Genomic DNA, 27,515 nt, shown 5'->3' on the forward strand with positions numbered 1-27,515 from the left:
TAAGAAGCAGTATTTTTTGCAAACTGTATTTCCAATCAAAACTTCAAGAGTCTGGAATGGATCCCAGACAGTTTGCGTCTAAACTATTTATTCATCTGGAACATGAACTATGCATGTATTAAGAATCAGAAAGATAATTATAGTCTGTGAAATGGATACAGCAAGACTCACAGTAGAGAGGAAGTAAAGAAAGGAATTTGGAGGTCAGGAATATACAAAGAACACAGTGATGGGCTGAGTAAATAGATACTGAATGAAGAGTTTACAGATGAAAAGTCTATTAAAATGATGGCATTATTTTGTGTGGAAGTTGATGATAGTGCTAGAAGAATGTTGGAAGCAGAAATAATTTATCTGCCTTAGGTGGAGCTGCAATGCTGAGTAAGATGAGGAAGCAAAATGTGCAGGCGTGTGTTCAATGCAAACCTCTGTCACTGAAGTTCTCGCTCTCCAGAGCAGAACACAGAAAACACATGGCGCTTTTCAACAGACTATAACTCAAACAAGTCTGAACAGATTTTCATTGCATCATATGACTGTTCCACTTCCAAATTTCAAAGATTTCTTGCTAGTCACTGAAAATGAGCTTTTACTTCTGTATACTGGAAAATTAATCTGTACATGGGAAGCATGTCCCAACTGGAAACACTCTATACAAGTGGTTTGATTCCTGTGTGAGGAGGATGTGCCTGTTTTGAAATAAAGAGGAACTCTTCCTTACTCAGAGAAGCTTATCTGCAGTTTGCTGAAACAAACTCGTATTATCTCCTTCCCAAGAAACTCCTTTCTTTTCTCATCTGCTCTCTTTCTGTCCCACCCAAAGCATTACAACTATAGCTGTTTATCGCAATCCTTGCATTAGAAAGAAGATGGCATTGTAAATAACCAAAGGTTTCTTTTCCTCACATCCATCTCTCAAGTTTTCATAAAATACAATATCAGATCATTTATATGAGAAAATTACCAATCAATATTTTAATTCTTCTTCTTCATATGAATCTGCTGTTCAAGATATCTCAATCTTGTTGCCTTCCATTAGAAATTTAGGTATTAGCCTTTAAGCTTAGAAAATACCACAATACAACCTCTTGAGGCAGAGGTTTGTACCATTAAAGCATGTGTAACATTTGGACAACCACAACCATAACTACTTGCTGAACTAGCAGTTCCCTAGGTCTGATGGCTTCCCTATTTTGGAGTAACAGGAGATTGATAACAAGGCCCTTTCTTAGGTAAATCTAAGGACCATAACTTGTCCTTATGGATTAACCTGTACCACATTGCTGGCATTCTCCCTTCAACTAATTACTGATGTTGGTCTTGCATGTTCTGTTTCAACACAAATTTGGCAAAGTGAACTGGTAGGCCTAAGCAACATAGAATAAGAAAAACTTATTATTTCATTCCTTACTCACATACTCGCAACCAAATGTAAAATCTAATGACATGTGAACTAGAGAAGGGGTACAGCTTTTCTGGAACAATTTTAATGACCCAAACATTCATCAGTCAATCAAAGTTCAAGCCTACAAGCCAATCATTTTGCATATTAGGTGACTTAGGGTATATTTACACAATGCATTATCTTGTTTCTTCTGTGAAGGCTTTAACTCAGACAGCTGGTAACAAGAACCTGGCACCATAACATGGTTGAAAGTGCTAACACCAATACTATTGATCCATAAAGAGGTCAGTATATCCCATATGAGAAAGTACAGATAACTGTGCTATATTTTGGGTATGGACACAGATATTTACATCAGTTTTAAAAAGTTATTTAAGGATCTCAAAAGAAGTGTAGCCAGCAGGTCAGAGGAGGTGATTCTGCCCCTCTATTGCGCTCTGGTGAGACCCCACCTGGAGTGCTGCATCTAGCTCTGGAGCCCTCAGCACAGGAAAGACATGGATCTGTTGGAGTGCTCCAGAGGAGGGCCACAAAAATGATCTGAGGGATGAAACACCTCTCCTATGGGGTTGTTCAGCCTGGAGAAGAGAAGGCTCTGGGAAGACGTTATTGCAGCTTTTCAGTACCTGAAGTCAGCTTATAAGAAAGACGGGGACAGGCTTTTTAGCAGGGCCTGTTGTGACAGGACAAGGGGCAATGGTTTTAAACTAAAAGTGGGTACATTTGGACTGGAGGTAAGGAAGACATTTTTTACTATGAAGGTGGTGAAACACTGGCACAGGTTGCCCAGAGAGGTGGTAGATGCCCCATCCCTAGAAACATTCAGGGTCAGGTTGGACAGGCCCCATTCATTACAGGGGAATTGGACTAGATGACCTCTAAAGGACCCTTCCAACCCAAACTACTTTATGATTCTGTGATCTCAACTTACCAAAAAAATCTAGTTGCTATCTTGTACTTGTTTACTTTAATAAGGCTTACACATTTTCTGAGATTTGTAGAAGTACTGAGATACATACTTCCATCCTTAAGATACCTAAAATCCACTGGACTAGAGAAGATTAATATTATTTATAATATTTACTATATTTGACAACTCTTCCCTAATAAGGTTCCAGCATTAATAAATTATTTAGTTGCAATGGTTCAATAGCACTTCAAGCACTTCAAAGTGCTTCAATAGCATTTTGACCCCTGGGTTTCCAAACACTTAATAAATGAGCTTGGAAGTCCCCACAATAACCCTTTCATACATGTAAGGCAGTAGGCTTACCCAAAGAATCAGAGAAATGCCAACAAAACTGTGAGGGTGAACAAGAACTCTTTAGCCACAAGCAAACGTTAGACAATGTGAAGATAATACGCTGCAAATAACTTTGTATCAAATTGAAAGTACCACATCTTTTGATATACTCATGTAAGTTTGAGTTTAGTTAAGCCAGTGAGAATGGCAGCTGTTTCTCTTAAGAAAAGTAACAACAGGGATTTATTAGTCACCATGATTGTCTCCCATCTTTCATCCTGTCACCTCAAGGAGCAGCTGTGTTCCTTGGTATCAGACATAGATCTAGACCCAACACCCACCGTGGGACAGAAACATTGAATTATCTCTATTATTTTCATATCTAGATTTCTTCCCTAAAAGTGCAGTCTTAGCATAACATCTTACTCAAAAGATCATGAAACAACATGATGGTAAAACCTGGTGTGATGAGGCTTCTACCATAAGCAAGACAACTCTGTTTGCTTATTATCAAGAACCAACTGTAATCCATGAAAATATAGATATATATTACCCTAACTATGAAAGTCTTTCTGGTCCAAAGTCTTATTGCATGCCACTGCAGCCTACAGTAGCTTTATTGCCAGTCTTTCATTCTTTAGGAGACTGGTAGTACAAGAACTACAACTGGAAACTAAGAGACTAACGGCAGCACAAAAGAAAGGCATGCAGTAAGCAATTATAGTCTGAGGCAATGAGATGTCAGTCTTGACTACGTCACATCATGATCCATACAAACTTGCATTCTAAATTGTATTCTGTGATTTAACTCTTTTTACTCTTTTTGCTTTTTACTTGATACTTTCCTCAAGTTTCCCCAGGCTAAAGTATCATAGTTGTGCTGATTAGGTGTAGTTAAGGACTGTCATTTCCTGCTTTCAGATTATATAATCACTCTAGGCATTTCCCCACAAGAATGTGATTGAAGCTTTAATTCTTAGATTGCTCTGTGTCAGGAAACTGCCCATCTTTGTTTCTATATCGTGGTCAAATTCAATAAAATTAATTTCTTTTGGCAGTGAAGAAACCAGAAATTCTTTTAAATTTATTTGTTTTTTATTATTGTTGTCTGTACTAATTCAGTTGCCTTATCTTCCACACTTCATAGCTAACATGCCCCAAATGAACAACTACTAAATTTCTTGTGTCTATACAATGATTCATTCCTTTGCTATTGTCTAATTCTATCAATATTCTCTCCAATCGTAGTGCTTAGTCTATTTATTCTCTCTTGGCAATTCAGACACATACCCATTTCATTTTCTGAGATTCTTACCATTCGTACGTGATTTTACATGATTTGCAACCTCGTACTCAAGAGCTCCATTATGGAACTTTCAAAGAAAGCTATATTTGCAAGAAATTTATATCGTCATTCAAAGGTCTTGGCTGCATTTGCAAAACTGAAGTTGTTAAGTTGGAAGGGGTTTTCCAGGTTAATTTTAATCAACTATGTCAGTGAATATAGGTGTTTGATTTTTTGAGGTGTTTTGGCTCTTCTGGTTTTCTAATCAACCAGACTTGGTAACACCTGAATTAAGTAATGTCCACTGGCATTTAACTAAGCTGCATCTCCCCATAACTGCAATATGCCCCTCCTGGTACTGTGGAGGCATTTCACAAGCAAAATACTGGGCAGTACGGGTGGATGGATATCCCTCCATAGGAGAGTATGATGATCCCTGAAGCATATAACAAAATCCTGTCTATAGTTCTGTACATGGAATTAACTGGAAAGATGAAACAACACACAAACGACTTGCACGTGGTAATGAAACTTGACTTCCAGTTCATTCCTTTTCTGCTGGTCTGCAAATGTTTTTATAATAACTAAAAGGTTATGAGAGTTGCAAGTATCAAGACTCACACCTGTTTCAATTTTACTTAATCAACTTATGCTTCATGAAGTTTACCACAATACAATGCATTAGAAAGAAAAGAGGACTCGGTCAGACTAACTTCATTTCTTAGAAACAGAAAAAGTAATTAAAACATTTTCAAATACTTAGAAGGTGACAGTGTGGTAAGTAACAATCTGCAGACATTCTTCAAGAGCAAATACCGTGCTAGTCTAATTTCTGTTTGTGACAAATAGGTCTCACAGATAGATGAGTTACAGAAATGCTACATATGCATATCCCAGATTTGTCACACTCAAGACGGTTCACTGTGCTTTCCTGTTCTGATATAACTACTCCACAGTCAGTGTAATAACAGCTGGGCAACTGTCCTCAGTGGGTCACTGTCAACCTGGAAAAATCCAAATAGTATGGTTCAGGACTTTTGCTACTGTTCTGTTTTCTCCTTAAAGACTGGGATGCTGGAATTGAGAGTGTGTTTCTGTATCTGAGAAAGACACCAAAGTGGAAGGAGCTCTTGGATTAGTTTCAGAAGGCAAAACGACTTGGCATGCTAGGGAAAGGTGTGAGAAAACATAGAACAAAATACTGTGAAGACAAAGCAGATCAATAGATAAGGCAGTAAACAACCACAAAAATACACCCTGGAAGAAAGCCGTTTCACAGAGGAGGATCTATGGGTAATAATAAATCAAAATAAACCGAACAATGGTTGCTATTGAAAACCACGGATATTTAAAGATGAGTAACACAGTTTACGTTTAAAATAATTCTTTCCTGCTTACTAGAGGAAGGTAAGGCTCAGCATCCACTGTATCCACTTTTGAAAGCCATCCTTTAAAAAAGATATGAATTGACTGGAAAGAGTCCAAAGGAAAGTATTAAGAATGACCAAAGGTGTAGCAAACATATACCATGAAGAAAGACTTGACAGAACCTGGGTGACTTACCGAAGACAGTAAAGACATAATGGTGTACAAATGTAAAATATAGCTGCAAAGAGGAAAGGCACAAACTGTTCCACCACAGACAGGAAAGAGTTAATGGACTTAAGGTGCATTTAAAAAATGCAGTTTAACACTAGGAAGGTTAAGGATGAGGACAGTTAAACACTCAGCAGACTGCCCAGTGAGGCTGTGGAATCTTCACCAGGACAGGTTACTAAGAATAGGATAGGCAACCATCTATCCAGACTAGTTTAAATATAATTGATTTTGCCTTGGTGCGGGAAGATGGACAAGATGACCTCTCAGTGTCCTTCACAGCCCAATGCTGTATATTCTTACAAAAGAACAATTTATTGTTGAAAAACAGTATGAAGTTAAGCATTTATTTAATTTGCCTTTTAAAAGGACACAAACCTGCCTCAGTTTTGAGAGTGCTGTAATATTTCACAATTAGGTTGAAGCTTACCAAATAATGCTTCTGACCTTGCTAGGCTCTAAAATACAGCAGAACCTCTCTTAGCTATCGTTATCAATTATTCTCAAACTCAGCACATCTTGGTATTAATTTCAGTGAAAGCCCCTCACTTCTCAGCAAAGACTTAGCAACAACAAAGTTGCAACAGGACTTTACCAATACATATATAAAGAATAAGAAATTAATGTACAGTTATCAAAAGAAATCAACCAAACACAGCTTGTGAATCAGCATTATTGATTACTTTATATACACTCTTTAATCCCCTCACTCCTTTACCTGTCACCTGCAGTTGCAATTGTTATTTATAATTTTTCTCCTCATTGCTCATATGGTTTTCCTACACAGGCAACAGATCAGCCGTGCTGTTGCAGCAAAACTGTCAGCACAGTGCAGTCTTGTCTCCCTCTGTTATTTATTAGATCTTCTGGCTACATTTGTTAAAAAAAGCCTCATCCCTTCATGTATCACCTACACACTATAACTATCTTGCCTTTTAACTTATTGTACCGTGTTCTTCTCTACTTAGTCGTGGCGGAAGAAATTTCATACTTTATTCAGAAGATATGTGGAAACACAATCACTTGCAATTAATAATTATGCTAATTATGCAAATTTATAACCATGCTTTTCCTTAAAAAGAAAAAAAATATTCTGGCCGTTTCTTATCCACATAACTATCTTTACATCGCTGTTGGTAAGAATGTTTTGTCACCTATTTTTCTACTAGAACCACATCTCACATCAAAGCATCTAAATATCTTTGAAAGTCAGGTCCTACATGTCTGAATACAGACATCTGATGGCAAAGAATCCTGAAGAAAGTGAAATCCTGTTTCTCAGGCATAACTCATAAAAGCAGAATTTTAAAAGTTTAGTTATGTTAGATACTGTATCATGGGCAGATCAAGCTGCTGCTAACAAGATGTTAGCTGTTTGACCGTTTGACAATATGCTTTTTCTTCACTTCTTATCATCCTGTGAAAGATGTTACAGCTGAGTTGACAGTTATAATGTATATAATGTGCAGCTTGCTAGCTGCAAAACAGAAAAGCAGAACACAGAAATGTGTCTGATTTGAACTTCAGGAAACCATAACGGCCCTTTAATTTTTGCAAAAAAAAAATATCTCAGATTGTAATGAATGAAAGAAAAACTTAATTTTTCCACAGGGTTAAAAGCTAATTTCCTTTAAGTGTGTGTCATTTGGGAGAATCAAGTACTGTGTATTTTTAATTTTTGGCAGCAACCTTCAACAAACGAAATGCATGCTGGTTTGTGTATGTTATCCGAAATATCCACAGACATACTTGCATGTTTAAAAATAACTCACTACTATCAACATTAATTACGTTCTTTCAATACCAGTTCATGAAGGGTAACCTATTTTGCAAGAAGGCTATATTAGTTTTGTCTCTGTTACAGCAGTCACATCCACAGCTCTAACTTTCAACTCTTTATTTGGATGATATTTTAATAAATGGATCTAGTAAATCTGTCTATCATTGCAGCTGGTGGTTGTGGCTTTTGCTTTAATTTGCTGGCCACAGCAGCACTGAATTCAGTAATGTGTTGTGATATTTACCTATGGAACATACAAAGGAAAATAAAGGCAATGAGCCAAATTTAAATTTACAGCTCCACTTACTGAACACAACTGAAATCGTGCTGTTATGTGTATCATTATGTGCACAGCTACAATATGTTTCATCAGACAAACTCAGCTTTATGCCTAATCCATGTAAAGGCCACTGGCTAATAGGTCACGCATATAGTCTCACCACCACTCTGTGTCACAGCAGAATGTCCATATGCAGAATGGAAGATATTCAGGGATGAATAATGTCTTCATATACTGCTGTGTATCTGTTGCATAAGGCAGGTGTAAGTGCCTGCCAGTGGAAGAGGTGTGTTCAAGGGGTGGTTCTGAAGCCATTTGGGCCTCCAACAAGTACATCTGTGCCTGGAGATGACAGTGATGTCTTCAGTGATGTACTGAGGTTACTGACAGAAGTTTATTGAAATTTGAAGAAGATTTGAAATTGGTTACACTCTAGATTATAAAAAATACTATAATGCTAATATGGAATTTATTAACTTCATATGTTTTCTGTCAGGTTTTACTTTTCAGAAATCAATGATAAATACTGTAATATAGGTCACATTTTTTGTGAATAATCATAATCATATTTTGTAAGCTATCATGGTGTAGCCTACTTCAAATAGTCACAACATAACTCTTAAAAGGTCAACATTTAAACTTTGCACAATCTCATTTCTAGGGAGTACAATTTCACCATCTATGACCAAAGTAAGAATCTTACAAACACTGCCACAAAACTTCCTCAATCCTTTTGCATAACAGCCAAGTACACGATGCTGTGTATAATAAACATGTGTACTGCAAAATATGTCATCTTCCAAAATAAATTCTGAACTCCCTTTAACAGTCTCCACCTGTTAACAGGTTGGAGAACAGGGCAAGATTAGATTCATTACACTAAGGACTCAAGGGCCCAGAACAGAAAGTCTTGCCTGAGAAAAAAAAATTTCATTGTTATCTCCTGCATTTTTAATAAATGAAAAATGGGTCAGATATGAAGAGCTGTATACTGCAAACTGTAGTGCAAGAGGACCATACTACTGCTTTGCCTTCCTCATGGACAAGGCAAGGTACACTGACCTTGGGATTCCTCTTGTATTGTATTACATACAATGATTTAAAAAGAAACTCCATGATTAAAGCTTTGAATTTAATCTGCCAGATGACTGACTAAAGATTTCTGAACTGCAGTAGCATTCACAATTTGAAAGTCACTAAAGCAAAACAGTGAGGAGACAATAAGGGAGATGAAGGTGCCATTCTAAACCCAGACTTGATGTTCTGGGCATGTGAGCTTACTCAGAACCAAAAATTTAGGTGCTTGTCTTCATTCATACTCCTTTTGTGAAAGGATTAATTTGAAAATTCTTCTGGAGAATAACAATATACAGAATGTTGTTAAAGAAAAATAATGCCTTAAAAAGTTTCCTCTTGTAAATGTGACAGGTGCAAATCCCCCAGATGTCTGAGTTCAGAAATGGGAGCAATTCCTTAGAAATTAATTTTAAAACTCGAAAGTTATTTGGGGTAAAGTCTGAGGGGGAGAGGAACAAACTTAGATTATGACTACAGTAAAGCCCTTGCATGCATTGGCATTTTGTACTGACAGAGTGTTACACAGTACTGACTAGGCCATGCCTCAAACTATTGTGCAAGATACCATCAAGCTGAGCTAACTATAAATTCCATTTTGGCTACTGTAACACCAGTGATTTCTTCAAGTACAGTTACAACAGTCAGGGACCATTTTATCATGTCTCTCGTAGATACAGTTTTGTCGGCAGGTATTTGCTGTAAGCCTAGCTTTAGTTTACTTTACAGGCTTTTCATGGAAAGCCTGCAACACAGACTTCAACGTGATGTACAAGGGGAAGACACATTTTACTTCTATATAGCCCAGCTCTCAATGTTGGTTACATATGACCGTGCTGGAGAAAGAAGTTTTATTTTTCTTATAGCTGTTTATGAAATAGCAGCAGCTTGGACAAGGACATAAAACTTGGCTAAGCGTGCCCTGACACACCCAAGAAGAGCTCCCAAAATTATCACTGTGCTAATATGAATTGAAAGGGAAACAGATGTTTTTATAAAGTGCCTAAGCATCTCTCTTCAATTTGCAAGGCAATAAGCAGCCTTTTGTGACAAAGCATGCAAGGAATGGTGTTGCTAAAACAAACCAAACAGGAATAAAGTTTCCCTTGTGACTTCTGATTAGCAATATAAGTGAACTATTGGAGCCACATTCTGTGCCATGGTGTATCTGCCTTGGCCCAGCAAACTCCCCTTGAAATGAACCCTCTGCTAACAGAAAGCTTGTGCTACAGCAACACTTCTGCCTACTGCTCTCTGTGATTAGGGATTGCAGTTAGGACAAATAAGAAATGAGGCAATCAGAAAAGGGGATTAAAACTCTCAGACCTACTTCTGAGCAGGCATAGTTTAGCATTTTTTCATCCTGTACAGTACATATTCCATAGCAATTTTGAAAACAGTATCATTTAAAAGTTAACATCTGCTTAGCTGGTAGCACCAGATAAAAGCTCTCATTTGTAATGAAAACACAAATTTGTTATTGCCCCAGTCAATAAATATTGACTTGGTAGAGCACTTCTGCTTATTACAATAAAATCCTTTTTCTTTTTTTGCTCTATAGTCAACAACACTGTAATGGAAGGTATTGCTTACAACCTGATGCTATATATATCAGCAGCTGCTGGAAGTTAATGACTAACGGTTACAAAGAGGAAAGCATGTGCTAAGAACAGCATTACATGTCTATTAATCAAATTTACTGCATCCGATGTGCCTTTATAGGTTAGTGGAACTGTAATGCACATCAGATAAATGGTTTCTGCTGTTATTAATCTAAGTTTTAACACAAAACACCTTTTAATCATGCTATCATTACATAAATAATTTGGCTGGGACAAGGGTCTGTCTCACTTTAACAGTACACCTTTTAGTTTATAGGAAATTTCAGTCCTGTGTTGGCTTGTGCATTCCTAGATTTAGGATTTAGTGAAATGCAAGGTAACTGTTCTGCTCCCAGCTGAAGCCACATTATTCTCTAAATACCACAGATGAGGCAGTATAAATGCAAGGCAACAACCTAAAGACAAATCTGCAAGAGAAGCATAGCAGAATAAGTGTTTCCATTGCTCAGCCTGACCCCTAGCTTCTTCCCTGCAGCAGAGCAGTACTGCACAACTTTGTCCTTTACACTTTATATAACTTGCACTTTCCATGCCTTAGGGTGAAATTTGTTGATAACTCAAGTATTTTTTAAATTCTGTAATTATTGCTGTATAGTTGGTTTTTTTTAAACTGCCTGACGCCAAAATATTTTTCCAAACTTTCTCTACTTATTTTATATCTGAGAGAGATGCATATGACTGTAAGACCTACTCCTTTTATATTACCTCTAAGCAAATGTTCAAACAACAATAATAAAGTTTGCTGACTCCTTAGAGAAAAGCAGAACAGCTAATGATGACTTCCTGACTTAAATTTGACTATAAGCACTTTTCCTGTAGAACAGGAACAAATACTCTAATGTTGGAGCACTGATTTATCTGTTTGTTTCTGTTTTGTTAATGCAATCTTCATTTCTCTCTAGACTGATGATGATACATTACAGAAAGAAAATTTATAAATGTGGCAAAGATTGCCAAGTAGATTACACTGTACTCTGGGTGCACCATCTAACTGGATTTAAACAATGTTGTAAATCACAGCCATTAGCCTTGTTCAGAAATGAGACGCTACTAGATCCACCATGTGGATCCTAGTCATACCTGTGATACTGGTTCATAAACTGCCAATGTTGGTCAAGACTGGTGGAATTTAATTGCTGCTATACTGGTCATTATGAAGCAAGGAGCTAAATTCAGTTAAGTTCCTATACATTTACATCTCTTGTCAAAGATCTCCAATGCTGCTCAGCCAGGATTAACTCCTGTACTTGTTTGTTCTCAGCATGGCAGTTACTGATGGGAGAGCAATGGAGGACACTAAGCCATATCTTTCCAGAAGTCTGCAACATAATAGATTCTGTTAGTCTAGTAACCGAACATTCCTAAATAATAATGAATTTACCCTTGCAATACTGTGTGAAGAAAAAAAAAAAAGATCCTTTTCATCTTAATTTAGAACCACAGGGAGACAGATTTGAATAAGGTCATCCTGTAAACCTATTGAAATGGCATGCCAAAGACACGAGTTCAGGAGCTATAATTTCCTCTGTGTTCTAGTATGTTGTGTTTTCCAAACATAGCTTTTGTTATTGTAACAAGGTGAAAACAGGAAATATTAATAACATATTTGTTGTATTTATTGTGACAGTAAGAGGACATAATTGTTTTACACATACAACACTTGACCTTTAAAAGAAAAAAATAAGTACTGCAAATGAGCAAAAAACATGGCTTAGTTGAGGCAACGATTAATTTTGCAGAGTGTAACTCACGAGTTTTTTAATTAATTACACAAAAAGTTGGCATTAAAGAAATTACAAGCATGTAGATAATACTTTTACTTAATATTTAAATGATAACTAGGTATTTCAGCATTTCAGAAAAGCCCATAACCCTGCTAAAATTGTTAGATTTCGGAGGCAAGGGATATCTCCTGGCAGCTGCAATAGGTATAAAGAGCAAGACATTACATAGTTTATTCTGGAATTTTAGTGAATCATAGTGAAGCAAGTGTACAGTAAGTTTAAAAGAGTTTACATTTTATTTCTTTCAAATAGGAAATTGATCTCTTCTGTACCAAAATCAGTAAAACACAACCAAATAAAGAGTGAGTGCTTGTGGGAAAAGAAGACTATAGCTGCTACCTGACACAATCATTTGACTTCATTGTCTGCTCAGTTACATTTACGATTTTTCTCTACTTGTATTCCACCTGCCTATAAGCAAACTCTACAGTGCTATTTCATAATCACCTGTAAAGACTTTATTTGAATGAGGAGGATTTTTATTAAAAAATAAAAACAAACCATTTCTAGTTGAAAACAGATAGGCTATGAATTTCCTAACATGTTCCCAAACTCCACAGTTTCTACTGCACTTTATGATTTGGATAATTTCTGAGAATTGCAATCCATATTGAATATGGAAGTAATGCTTACTTTTGATACTAAATGACATAGAATGGGAAAAAACAACAAAAAGCTATTTACAGTAACTTACTTTTTGTAACAACTCCTTCAAGGCGAATTATATTTGGGTGATCAAATTGTCCCATGATACTAGCCTCTCTCAGGAAATCTCGTCTTTGCCTGTCCATATAGCCACCTTTCAGAGTTTTAATTGCAACAGGTATCTCTCTTTTTCCTGGTGTCTTCAGACGTCCACTGCATACTTCTCCAAACTCACCTTAAATAGACAAAATAATTGTTAGATCATCCAGAGTGCCTGAAGAGCTACAGTACATTTTGTGTCGCTGAACTTACACACCTTATATTTCAAAATAACCTTCAATAGCCATCTTAAAGGCTGTCTTTTTTTAACAGTTCAGGGTTATATTCATAGTCAATAAAAATATTAAAGAAACTCACACATTGCGTAGAAGTGCATGAAGAAACAACGGATGGAATATTCAAGTTCCTGAGTTTCATTACATCCCAGAAAAGCGAAACATTCAGCATTACCTCACAAAAAATAATCACCTTTCCTTTGTGACACACTGTGAGATCACACGGACTTGTACTTTCACTGCAACAGCCAAACCATCTGCCCTCTGCAGTGTGGTTCATCTTGCTTAACTGATACTTTGAGACTGAACTTTGGTATCAATGTATTTGTGATACTGACTGAGTGTGCAAGCTGAGTCATGCAGAAGGAATGTAATGGCACTTAAGATTTTAATTCTAATGATGACAAAATACCTATCTAAAATATCTATTTATAGCAATATCTATCTATCAGGGTGTCATGCACTAAGACCTACATGAAAAGAAATGTCGTGAGAATATCAGAATACTTGACTATCCTTCAATTGTAGAAAGCATTTAAAATGTACTTACTGCTATTATGCCCCAGAAAAGCACTTGCACATGATTTATTTAGGTGGACTTTCACACCTACTTGAAATTAATTACATATATCACTGCTCAGACAGCCAAAGGCCAACAGTTTCAGCAAATCAGGACCGAGTTGCTTAACAAGAGGAATCTCAAAGCTCGCTTCACCTGATGTTCTCTTGTGTATGTAAGGGCCTCTGAAGAATGCATGTGTCCTCGCATTCCTTTTACACATTTACTAATGAAGTTCATACAGAAATTACAGCTGTCCTCTGATCTTCAAGCCACTCAAAAGTTATTTAAAGCTCCTGACAAATATACTCAGGATGCCTGCAGTTCAGTTTTCAATGGGTCATAATTCAGTAAATGAAAAACAATGCTCACGAAAATATTTCAAAGCACTTCTCAGTGCAGGGTACTTCCATAGTAAAACTAAATCCTCTACCCCATTCATTTTGGAATCGGAACTGTTGAAAAGCAAAAAAGGAGTCATAAACAGATATATATTTAACTGGAGGCAACAATTTGTTACCCCCTCCATTGAGTGCTGTCTGAATTAGTTTTCCTTAAACTTCAAGGACAGAACAAAAGAAAACAAAATAAGACAGCTCTAACCTGTAACAGAGTGTCTTCAGATATGAACTGAAGCTAGGAGAGGCCTTAAAGACAGAAGCTTCACTTTAGAAAATTATAACTCCTTGTTGTTATAGGATTAGAATGGATATTGTCATAAAGCTTTTATTTCATTAGATTTTGTCACTTCCACTAAAACAAAACAAGATTTTATTAGCCAATAAGATCCAGGAAGAGTGGAGGAATTAAAAAAACAATTCCATAGCTTGTCTTTCACTTCAAAAACAGAGACATCATCAAGTGCAAGACTACAATTAACAGATGCTGAACATAACCTCAGAATAAATTAGCAGCTTCTTAAACAGCCAACAAAAGCCAAGTCCTAGGTCGTCTTTCTACCAAAAAGCCCTATTTGTTCTATTTCTACCTAATTTAAAAAAATAAATCAAAGCATGTGCTTCCCTGAAGATGTGTGCATAAGTGTGAAAATATATGTCATCAGACTAATGCTCTGGGAATCTTTTGACAAAAGGGGAAGTTGGGTAGGGAATCTTCCTGCATGATCTTGCCCCTTTAGCTTTTAGAAGGGTCTCCTCAAAAGTTTGGTTCCCTGACAACTGCCACTAAAAAAGTAGTAGCTAATTTGGACTTCTAAAGTCACACCATTAAAAAAAAAAAGTCATGAAACGTGAATGTTTTGAAGGAGACATGGTATATCAATCTTCTCTTCTGTGATACTACCAGCAGTGCTAGAACATATCTCTAAAGCCATGACCTTATTGCAACTTACTGTCTTTCAAACTTAAATGCCTAGAATGAGAACCATTTTCTGACTTCTTTCTCTTAAGGAAACAGAAAAGCAAAAATACTACAGCCTTAATATCCAGATTTTTAAAGGGATTTCATGATCAATAAATCTGCGTAACTGCAAAATCTCCTTTTTGAGAATAATTTGGAAAGCATAGGTTATAGAATAAATGGTTTTGCTATTATCAGATTATGTAAGAGTACTAAAACTTCAGAATTTCAGAAATAACAGCACTCGTCTCAGGGACTGTAAAGGACTGTTCATCAAGTGTTTTGAAATGAATTAAACTGAAGGAGGCAAGTGAAGGACTTACAATCCCAGGATTTATTATCTGTACAACAACCAAAGCAGGGTAAGGAACATCGTGTCTTCTCCCTGACCGGTTTCTTTTCCCTTTTTGGATGCATAATCTGTACAGGTAGAAAGAAATTTCACTCCCCTTGGATATTGGGATTGATAAACTGGTGAACATAAAGAAACAGCAATTTTTTTGTAACGTGATGTCAAAGAGACAGTAAGTGATTACCAGGTCACAGAACAGTAAGTTACTACATTTCGAAGCCTTAGGTATGCGTAATAACTTCCAGTTCTGGTTTAGACTAGATGGAGATCAATGTTATAACTTAAAGCGTTGAACTATTTATACTGAGAGAGTTTGACAAGATTTCATCCCAGAGTATTTTTAATACAGTTTTGTTCAGATAAAGAATTTTGAATGGTTTTAAAGTCAAAGGGGAATGTATTCAACAAAAGGGATTTTTAAAATCTAAGGATCTAAGTCTCATTGCTCAAGTTTGAAGATAAACAAGACAAACGTTGACCCTGCAGCAGAAAAGGTTCATGACTGCATGTGTATTAAGTAGAAGCTATGAGCCAGATGTCAATGAAGTTGGCATCTTTCCTTGCTCCAGGGAAAAAGCTGGTGCTAACTAGAGAAAAAGATAGAGTTCATTGTCTGTTCAGTTTTAATAAAGTGTAAATAATCCCTGGTTTAATGATACAAACCCCGCATGTCTTACTGCATGTTATACAAAAAGAAGCTAATTGAGCAGTCTAGAAACTTATCCTGTGCAAACCATCCATCCCTTTTCTCATTCAGTCATAACTTACGTGTTATTTAGAATGAAACAGGAATAGTCACTTATAAGTCTGATATGCAGTCTAGTATTACTACATTGGATCAAAACAAATGTCTTACAACACAGACAGTTGCTGTTGATAGAACTGAAAGGTCACAGCACCAAATACAGCGCAACTCATTTTCCCCAGTTTTAGTCATTAGACCTGTGGGAGAACTGGCAGAAGATTTAGATTATAGAAAGAATATAGAGTGCTCTCTGTAAAAAGACAAAGAGGTGGCCTCTTCCTTGAGTTTCACCATTTTAACAAAGAAAATAAGAGGATAATTGTAACTTTTAAGGCAGTCATGACGAAGCACCTCTGGGAATTCCTTCCATGAAGAGATGCTGAAGCCTTAAACCAAAGAGCAAGAAGGGATGGGGCAGAAAAAAGCATTATGGACAGGACAAAATCAAATGATAGGATAACATGTCAGTAGATGCCGCAAGCTCAATATGAAGAGTGTCTGAAAGGGACCATCTGAAGAAAATCTACAGCAATGAATAGATGGCAAGTTGTGGGACTGGCAAAAAGGCACCCAGTGATCTTTGTAAAGAACCAATGGGAGATCTCATGGAATACTTAATACTAGTGACAAAAAAACTCATCCAGGAGTTTTGAATCAAAAAATGTACAATATCAAATTAAACATTAGTAAAACTTTGTCATAAGTAGTGGATAAAATAAAAGGAAATGGTCTAATCAATTTCATCACTTAAACAGTAACTACTGCTAGAATGTGAACTTCATTAATACCGTTCGTTTGGTTGATGTTACCATGAGAAATATAAGCTAAGCGCTTACAAACAGGTTCTGTTCTGTCTTTGGTTTTGTAATCTGCTTGCTATTATGAATTTTGATCAAAATGCAATTTCCATTTTGGTTGTAAACTGTGTCCCCTACTACCTTTACCCTCCAGCTTGAACCAAGATATCAGGAGAAGTTATTCGAAGACTAACAGAAAGGACCGTTAACAGCTATTAACATGGATAATCTTTCATTCAATCACAAGGCCTACAAAACAGTATTGTTTTTCTCAGATGAACCAGATGTAAGGTAGGAGATGGGAAGCCACTCAGGGGAAGTAATCTGACTACGTATCTGTCTTGAATCTGGATTTATGTGCAGATATTGTTACTTTAATGCAGAACTCTTGCACGCAGATATTGTTACTTTAATGCAGATCTTTTGTGTCTACACATGGAGTAAGTAAAGCATGAATAATTTAGAAAGGACTTCGCAAAGTCTGTATTTTATTTGCTTTATCTTCACCAAAGCACCAGAAGGAAGGATAGTAATTCAGAGAGTTTGCGGATGTACTGGAACACCAAAAGCATGCCAGAGGGGAAGACTGGGAGAGCTGAGATCAAAGTTTCAATTAACTGGCTCTATAAAATATAGTGGCTGCATTCAAAAATGTCAGATCAGGAAATGTCCACTAGAAGAACTTGAAAAAGGATTTTAACAAGAGATTGCCCTAACTCCTTTTTTTCTCAAAGTAATCTTGCAAGCTCAGCATACTTTTTTAAATTGCTGCCGCTTTGCATTTCCTATTATTACCTGCCTAATGATATGAACTTGCAATAGGAATGCTTATTAAATCTACAGCTGAATGTATAAACATTCTCTTTTTATTTTGGCTATGATGTCTTCGACTGTTGCAGGCCAAGTGTCATCTTCAACTTTGTAACTACTAAAGGCTATTTTCCAGTCTGCTCTTACTGCTTGAAGATCTTGCTCCTTTTTCAGTTTGAGCATTTGTTGCCACCTTCTCTGAACCTGTTTTTAGTATCTGATGGAAAAACATCATTATGTGGAGCAGTCAGTGTGTAAGCAACAATTTAGATATTTGCTGTCTTTTTTTACATTATGTAGAACTACCCTTTTGTTACTAGTACTTGGCACCAAAGGAACAGACCAAATTGTCTGTATGACATGGCTAATAAATGACTGCAGAGAAATCCCAATGTCTTGTGCAGCATCCAGATGCACCAGTACAACAGAGCATAAGTAGGTAAACACACTCAGGGACTCTCAGATTTTGCACTTCTAAGCAGACACTGAAATAGAGGACAAAAATAATAAATAGGAAGTATTTGTTTTTCAAGACTATAGTGTATGTGTATCTGAGGTAAGTGAAGCCGTTAGGAGATTTAAACTTTTAACAGTGCTGTGATCAGAAGAGACATCATCAGTAGCTTCAGCTGAAAATACTGCTTCTGATTTGATGGTATCATCCTCAGATAGATTACCCAGCAGCAAATAACGTTATGTACACTTCCAATTCACATCATCCGAGATTATAATTACCCAATACTTCAAAAGATAACTTGGGTACAGAGTTAGGTGAGCTGAAAAAAGAAACTAGAAAAAATACTTGCCTTCAGTGTCAAAGCCATCTGCACTGCAACTAGTGAATTGTCAAGCACTTTTTGGCATGACTTTTTCAATTGAAAAACCAAACTGGAAACTGCTTTCAGGAAAAGATCAGTTTCAAAAATTTCTTGACCAGAAATGCTAGAAAAAAATTTTCAAATATTTGCAATGTTCCACTTCGACATTTTCAAAATGAAAACTTGATTAGTTCTAGAACTTAAATAATTTTTTTTGAAAAATTAGTTACAGAAATTAAAAATGAAAATCATTGACCAAAATAAAATGTTCAAACAAAACAAATTTAAGAAGTGGATCTACTAATTAACTTCTTAAAAGATTTTAATGTTTCATTTTGTAAGAGATTTTAATTTTTTGTTTCATTTAGGTGAAAATTGTAAACATCTTTTAAAAGCAATTCTCCTGTGATACCAACTCTGTTTTATATCCAGTTGCAATGTTTAATACAGAATTAGAGAGAAGGCATAAAGAACGTTTTAGGACCATGGTGAATTATGCTGACATGTTATGTCCCCTAGCAGCTATCGAAGAGCTCTGTGAGAACTTGTACTCTCCGTGCCTCAGGGGTGATATTTAACCTGTATCTTGCTTGCATTGAAATGGGTTTAAATTTCATCGCTACCAGTTTGCAAGTCCTGCTAGGCAAATATCTTTGAAGATGGCAGGTTACCCAAGTAATTTTAGAAGATAAAAAATATAAAATCTGTCAAAGCAGGCAAAAATTCACTCCCACGCATACAAGAAAAGGGAGAGAGAAGCTGAGTAAAGGACTTTCATAAATGAATTAAGTTAAGAATAAGGACACAATTTTCATCTGAACTAAAATCAATAAGCTCAATCCTTGTCTGTCGTATTCAACTCCTTTGAAATCAGCAGTTATACCAGTGCTGAATGTAGTTCAATATGCTTTATAATCTAAGACATCAATACTTATAGTATGTCTAACGAAAAGGAAGAAATAAAAGAAATCAGATAGAATGTTTTCGCAGAAGTCAGCCCTCTGGGGGTTCTCTCAAGCTTATAATTCCAATGGTGCACAGTGCCAGCTATATACTATCTAGCTTAAGCAATCAGGTGAACTCTAAAGTACTCTAGTGATATGGACTGCAGTGTGAAACAGAATCTTCTCTCCTACTTTTAGGTCAATACTTTCCCTTGTTTCTTAACAGACCAGGCTTTATTTCTGTTATATTATTTGCATTACAGTTTTCTAGTGCATAAAACAGATTTAGCAACACTGGAAAATTTTCTGTTGCTGTCAGTGTAGTAATGTATCCTTAAATGAGGATCTTAGTTGAAAAATACCTCCCCTTTCTTGAGTGACTAAGATACATGAAACAAAGATTTAAAAAGAAGGATCTCAGTGCATTATGCCTTCTGATAGTAATTTTCCTGACAATACTTGCTAGCATGAGTTCTTTGGTGGGCTCACTATGAGCAAATTAAAATATTTTTTGTTCCACTGACCCCGTTCTACAAGATGTAACTCTGATTATTGCAGTCTGTTGTACTGTGAATTTTTTTTTCTTGATGGTATTAGAGAAAGTAAATTAAAAAAAAGCATTTGTATGTTGGCATGTACTTAGTAAGTAATAAAATAGCATTGTTAAAGAAAGCCCAGAATGGATAGCTTTAAGATCGCCATTGAAATATGGAACATACTAATTATTACTACTGAAATAAAATTACAGTGAGGTGAAGACAAAACATCAAAATTTCTGACATGGACCCTTAGCTCTCCCACCTTCCCTTTCTGTTGGGACTTAGAAATGATAAATGCTCCCAACCATTGACAGCATGCAGGTAACAACAGAGGATGTAATGCCTCACAGGAACTTCAGACTCTCCTTGACAGTCTGTTTTTTGTTTTCATTTGTTATAACTGTGAGATATGTTGGTGGACCTTCTGAATGACATGTTGGTCACAAGCCATGCATTGAGATCCACTAGTTAGGTAACTTTGTAAGGCTGTTTTCTAGCCTTGTCTCTCTAAGTCCTCAGCAAACTACACTGGGTGAAACAGAGAGCAAACAACCTCAGGACCCGGTCAATAATGAAATGCTATCCATCCTAGAGAGTCAGAACACAAGTTAGAAGAAATTGTTTTACAAGACGCTGATCTTTTCAAGTATTTCACTTTTGTTGTGTTAACGACCAAGGTGTGTTTTCTGTCACCACTGAGCTGCCACCAGGACCTCTAGTGAACTCTAGACAGCAGCCATGAGCATTTATCCCTACAAAGGCTTTCCAAAAGTGAATGTGTGGGAACACTTGCACAGCACTTTCCTGAGTAGCAAAATCTGACAACTAAACCAAAGCTAAGAACAAGGGGATAACAACGCACAGAACAGACATGCCTATAAACATAGCACATTAGCAAAGGGTAAGATCCCTGAAAACATAAGGGGCATGTTATCTCCCTTAGAAAAAAAGGCCAATGATTAATGAGCTTCTGAAACTTATTTTTAAACAGCTCTGAAATGGCCTACACTCTCAATGAGGTGTTCTCAAATGAAGGTAAACACCCCATAGGTGAGAACAGGATCTAGAACAATTTTCAGATGTAATTCCTCTCTGTGCCTACCACACGCTTGGACAAACAGGGATGTAAGAGGAGAACCTGCAGCTATTTTTCCCATTCATCCTGTTTTCCAGCTCCATGACACCTTTTATACTGTCTACACCTTCTCATCAGAGCTTCCTCTTTCCCCTCTCTGCCAAAGATCCTTCTCTGCACAGCTACAGGGAAGTCTGTCCCAAGCCAGCCTCTCCTTCTCCCCCTTGTACTCCTCCTATTTTCTATTTGAGAATATTTTTTGCTCAGTGTTATATATTCTGATCTAATCTCCCCCTCAATGACAGAGTATATGTGATGCTAACTATGGCAAATGCTGAGCGATGCAGTGTTTTGAGTACATTTGGAACAAAGCAAAACCAAACCAAACCAAACCAACAAACCTCTCAAAACCCCAGAACCCAACCCTACCCCCAAAAATTGATAAAGCCTTAAAAAAGGTTTGGGATAAACCTATCACTTTGGAGAATCTGCCTCTCAAGAACTCGTTATTTGAATATACCCACAGTTGGAATATTAGCCAAATACAATACCTCATGTACACCACACTTGAGAGTGAACTGGCGCTATCAGAGAAATATGCCCACATTTTGTACCACACTTGACCACTTGCATTATCATGGTGACTTGAGAAAAGCAGCCTATCCGTGCCTAGACATTTTTTAAAGTGGGTGTAGTTTTACCTGCCCCAATAACTCTCTCAATACGAATTCTTGAAGGATCTATCTCCTTTGCAAACTCATGGACAGCAAGAGATGGGTCTTCATATGTGTCTGGATCAATATATGTTTTGATTCCTGGGAAACGTACTGCAAAAAAGAGAGAATAATAGGATCAAGCATTCTTTGACATTCACGCACTGTAACAATATGGTTTTCTCTTTTTTTTTTTTTTTTGGTGGACTAGACAATTGCAAAGATTGGAAACAATATATTAAAGCTTTCACATTTAAAGTTCCAGAACCCAACAGAAGAGGATAATGACCCAAAATTACTAATGCTTGCTACTGATTTCACAGAAACCAACTGTAGAATGTACATGAGTTGTCCCCGTTTGCTGTCAGCACCAGGGCCTTCAAAGATTGACTGTGCACAGACGTAAGCATTTCCTCTTATCCTTCAAGTGGCTTTCTAATGTGAGGCTTCTGAGGCATTAAAAAGCTGGGTGTTAAAATTCCATAGACAGAGAGGATAAGCCTCTGCCAACCCAACACTAGCAAAAGCATTCAAAAGTACTGGTTGAAACTGTGAGCAAGGTCCTGCTGGACCCTGCTTAAATCTTCTGAGATGGTCTGGGTGACTGAAAGCATGGACACTTCTTCAGGACTGCTGCAGTGCATTGTTACATCAAACACCCTTTCAGCTTGCAATGATAGCTGATAGTGTTAGTGTAGAGAACGGAGGAAACATGGGTATTAGGTTCTCTGAATGTTATTTATACCTCTAGTTATTGTCATTTTGCTAGCTACACAGGTCCCAGAGTTTATCCAGTCCCACAGGAACAAAAAGCCAAAGGCCTTTAGGAAACTCAGTCTTTGGTATTCAACTGATAAGATAGTGTCAAACTCTTACGCTGTTTTGTCTCTATCCCAGCTGAACACAAGCATCTCCTGAGGTACAGCATTTCAGGTAGGAAAATTAAGGGGACAATAAAGTCTTCAGAAACTTCTCCTTAGGAAAAAAATAACAGCCCTAGCTAAATTTTAAGGAAAATGTTATTTTGGGTGAGATAAAGTACATTTGATTTTTTTATTTCAGTGTAAGCATTTCCTTTCCAAATGCTATTTAGTATTTTAGTCTGAAGAGGCTCCTTGGAGTGTCTGTACTCAGCTCACATTCTTAAGAAATGCTTCAAGTACAGCTGGTAAGTCTGGAAAACGCAGCAAGTCATGAGAGAAAAACAAGCTCTGAGCTGGTCACTTGAAAGGGTGTCTACAGAGACACCAAGTGAGGGCTCAGAGATACAGTGAAAAACAGATCCTGAAGACTAACGGTGATTACTGCCAAAGCAGTTTATATTCCCCTTTGCTGCTCCTTAGGCAATTTAGGCAATGTCCTTTACTTTGAAAACAGTGCTTTCTAATTCACTCCTTTCATTTATGGGTGGATGGCTGAACGTTCCTTTTGCCAAACAGGTCCGATCTTTGAGATCCTTTTCTCTGAGGATGGGTCCTGAAGGACTGTGCTACTTTGTTTTCTTCTGATCAGCTTGAACAACCAGAGAGCCAGGTGCAAGACAAGAACAAAAATATCCAAATCCATTTACAAGGCTTCAATAATTTCTTTCTGCTTCCTTGGAGATGGCGATGGCAATAGTGGGTTGGTGCCAGATTGCTTTGGCAGGCTCCGGCAAGCCATCATTTTCTGGCATTGATAATGTCCCTTGTGTTCTTGAGTATGGCATGCCCAAGAACTTTTGTTGTTTCTCTTGGACTATCTGGATGGGTTTTTTTTAGGCTGCTGCCATGTGGTGATTAAATTCTGGAAAACTTTCAATTCATTAACGGAAGTTGATGTAGATAATGCATCAGCTTATCAGGATTAGAGGAGGGTACTGCAGCTGGGTTTAGAGAATCTCTTTTAAAAGGATTAAGTGCCTCTCAGCCTTCTTCCTCTTACCACTTCATAGCTGAGTCTAAAGCAGCTCATTATCTGATGAGCCTAAATGCATTAGGTCAAGAACACATGACCAGGATACATGAACGTGGCTGAGCTTCATTAAGTAGTGTGCAACAGCCATTTGGACCACTGCCAATAGATTTCATGAACCGTACAGAAGTGGGGAGGGCAACAGACATCATGGGATGCCATATTATCACCAAGATAATGGACCCCTTTCTAACTCCGTTCAAAGAGTTTATTTCCTGAAATCTTCCTGACTCACACCAAGCTCCCAAGGGAGAGAGGAAGGATGAACAGGAGGTGGTTTTCTTCTACACGCAGCAGAAGCCTAGGATGTAAAGCGTGGACGTGACGAACAGGAACAGGCAATGCTAGCATGTGCAGGTTTTCCAGCTGAACTTTTTTTTAAACAGCTTCTGCAAGTCTAGGAGAGGTCACCCGTATACTGATCCCAGCAGAAACTGTGCAGCCCCACTTATTGTTTCAAGTTGAGGTGCTGTATACCAAATCTATAGGTAGTCAGCAGTCAGATAAAGATTGCTGCTAGCACGAAGGAGGTACTTCTTATGGAGGTGCCGAGTGCTCAGTGTAAAGGAGGGAGTATTATTGGTAAAATGGTCTTAGCTTCTTGGGGAAATCACAGTAACTCCTCTTTGTCCTTGGTTCTATGGAGCACATACATGAGTAGAGATTTGCCCCCTCAAGTCTAATGCCGAGATAACTGCAATGAATGAGAAGCCTCTGAGATTAAGCTTTGTGTCAACACAAAATGCAGTCATCATTTCACCTGGCAAGAAAGACACTGAGTGAGGCTTTTCTCAAATGCAGTCATGGTCTCAGAGGCATATATCAAACTCTCCAGGAGGAAGTTTTTTTGTCGTCGGTTCGTTTCTGACTATGTCTGGAAACAAATGACAAACAAATCTTGCTAGGAAGCATCCTTTATGGGGAAATGTGCCCTCTTCCTTGACAGAAAGAACCATTTGGCTGGGTATAGTAGTGTCACCTGAAAAAAGATTTTACTTCTGGTGACATAGCTTCTGCCTTGACCACAGTATTTCCACAGATGTTATTAAAAATAATAAAGAAGAAAAATTATACCCTTTGTATAATACATTTTGAATAAATAAAAACTTCAAACAGCTACTCTAACAGAAAACAGTGAGGCCAGTATTTTAAACTAAGTAGTCAAATTAAACTAAATAAACCAATATACTGCCTACAAGAGATTGCCAGGATTTTCTCTCACTGTACTCATCAGTGAGCAGGAACATGAGGGAAGGCAACCCATTCTACTTTTTATTTCTTGGGTGGCTGGAACTGTAGAACCTTAAAGCCAAAGAGAACTGCATATAAATAAGGCACATAGTCACCAAGAGAAGAATTTTGAGGCATAAATTCAATATGGTCCAGAGCAGTTGAGAATTCAAAGAAATATACCTGGAAAACTGATGAATATTATTAATAGAATACAAAAAAACCCTTATTAACTAGAGTGAATTTAGTGAAATTTTTCAAGATGACATACAAATAAACCCTTGATGGTGCAGACAATGAGAAACTATTCAAATGGCCAGATTAAAACATCAAGAATAAGCAAAAGCTGTACAGAAAGCAATGAAAATTCTTCATGTGAAACATGATATAGATATTATACAACACAGTGTTGAACTACTTACAATTCCCATTTTGCAAATGAGCCCTTCTTTTCTCTTCAGATTTCATTTTGGCCTTTATGTACCACTGGCATCTTTTAAGAAAAACAAGTGAGGTTTTAATTAAAATACTTGTCATGCATAAAATAAATGTACATTAAGTTTTATCTGCACTTTTATGAAAGCCAAAATCTTTGCATTTGGAATATATATTTAGTTATTAATCTAAAGAGAGAAATACGCATGAAGAACTACATACAGATTAGATACAAATAAAAATAAATCATGGTTGAATGATTAGTATGAAAACGACAACTTAAGTTCAAGTTTGCTGATACTTTATTTACAAGTTTGACTCCTCCTAAGAATCCTGATACCTTAATAAATTATTACTTCCCTGCATTCTTGTTTGCATACATCGGTTTATGCTAATTAAACCGTATCCTATTAACTTTCATATACAGTGGGCCAAAAAAGCTCTCATTTTCTTCGTAAGACAATAGTTTCTACAACTTGACCACATTTCATGAAAAAAGAAAATATTTTTTCACATCAGTAGCACTTTTTTCTGAGTAGCTCTGTACAGTGAGTCAGACACTGACAAATTATTTCTTCTAAGATAGCAGCTATCATATAGGATAAACAATACATAGCTTGCTATGTGAATATGATGATTTAGCAAATGCCTGTATGATTGCTATAAAATTGCAAATCCTTGGCAAGCAACACAAAACTCTGTGGATGTTCATGAATTGTTAGCAACCTTACCTGACAATGCAAGGGTGTGTTGCAGAAAACTGCCACATGGCAAGCTTTCAGGTTGCTTGTAATGAAATCTCCCCCAGCCTGAATGCTGCCTACCTGCAGGACTGTTAATGCTAATTTAGAGAGTCACATGATAGGAGCAACTGTTTCAGTCAAGAAAAATAAAAATATTTGCTGTTGGTCTTAAAACTCTTTCTCACTCACTGAAGTATGATTTAGAGGGAAATCTTCTGGTCTACGGACTACGCTAAGGGCTAAGGGCTGTTGGGGCACTGACCCCAGTGGAGGACAGCAGTGAGCGTGGACATGTGCTCTGGTGTATAGACATCCAGTTCCAAGACCAGCTTGAAAAAAATGACTGGCCTCTGTGTGTTCATTACCAGCCCTATAAAATAAAATAGATTATAATTATAGATAGTGTATGGAGTAAAATACTAACAATGGAGATATGAGAAATACATGAACACACCCACTTCATTTCAATGGTTCATTTAAACTGCTGAAACAGTAGGAGCACTCACAAATTCAGTCATTGCTACAGGGGTGATGATGACCACCTGAAGGGCAGAAGCTTCTGAAGCTGTCATGGTTATGTACCCTTTTGAAGGGAAACAGCAACCAGTGGATTCTCAGCTTCTGTGGGAATCTTTAGATTGTACACCAGTTGTTGGGACCACTAAGCATGCCAGTGCCTTTTTTAGGACCTGAACAACTGCTCTGTAAGGTGCCAACTGCCAAGAACACTAAACACAAGCTCCTACATTTAAAGTGTCTGCCCAAGGGAACAGTCAAAGAAGCAAGGCTTTAACCCGGTCCAGTCCTCTGAAGTATGCATGTGGCCCCAAAGTTGGACTACAGAAGCCAGTGAGAAATCACCAGCAGAGGAGACTTCCAGCTCCAGCTCCCCACTCCCTGTTAGTGTTGGCTACAGAACAATCAGAGAGGAATAATTTCTGTAATAATAAGAATAAATCACACTGAGCTTTACCATCGCATTTTCTGGAATTTAGCCGAGACCCCTGTCTCACTGCATATCCTGTGCCCAGAAGTCTCTGTTGATTTCACTTTTCTATCTGCAACTGACAGCCGTGCTTCCTGCTTGCTCTTGGTGGATAATCACTCAGCAAAGTGCAGAGGCAGGTGCTCATTTAACCCAGCCTCTTCACTATGAATAGACTCATCAGCAGCCCTGTGACTCGATAGCTCATCAAATTGCTAATTCTAAACACTGAAGCAGAGCACATCTGTAGGGTACCAATCCCATTTTTCACGCAAAAATTTGCCTCCAGTCCTAGAGTAAATTGAGTATTTATTCAAAATTTTCTTGCTCTGCCTTCTGCGGAATACACTCCTATCACTGCATTTAAGCAGCACTTCAAAATGAATTCGTATCTTACATAATTGAAATG

The 27,515-nt window shown here is 37.3% G+C and overlaps 1 protein-coding gene across 3 annotated transcripts in view; it reads right to left on the bottom strand.

The window, feature by feature from the left end:
* EPHA6 (EPH receptor A6) overlaps positions 1–27,515 on the bottom strand; it is a 518,343-nt gene that overhangs the window by 107,836 nt on the left and 382,992 nt on the right. For all 3 annotated transcript variants that reach the window (XM_075103359.1, XM_075103349.1, XM_075103369.1), the window contains 3 exons: positions 25,366–25,436; positions 21,749–21,874; positions 12,764–12,949 (listed from right to left, as the gene is read on the bottom strand). In XM_075103359.1, coding sequence (XP_074959460.1) covers positions 12,764–12,949; positions 21,749–21,874; positions 25,366–25,436 — 383 coding nt within the window. The remainder of the gene's footprint in view (positions 1–12,763; positions 12,950–21,748; positions 21,875–25,365; positions 25,437–27,515) is intronic.

This window comes from Phalacrocorax aristotelis, chromosome 1, assembly GCF_949628215.1.
Source record: "Phalacrocorax aristotelis chromosome 1, bGulAri2.1, whole genome shotgun sequence".
Taxonomy (NCBI): Eukaryota; Metazoa; Chordata; class Aves; order Suliformes; family Phalacrocoracidae; genus Phalacrocorax; species Phalacrocorax aristotelis.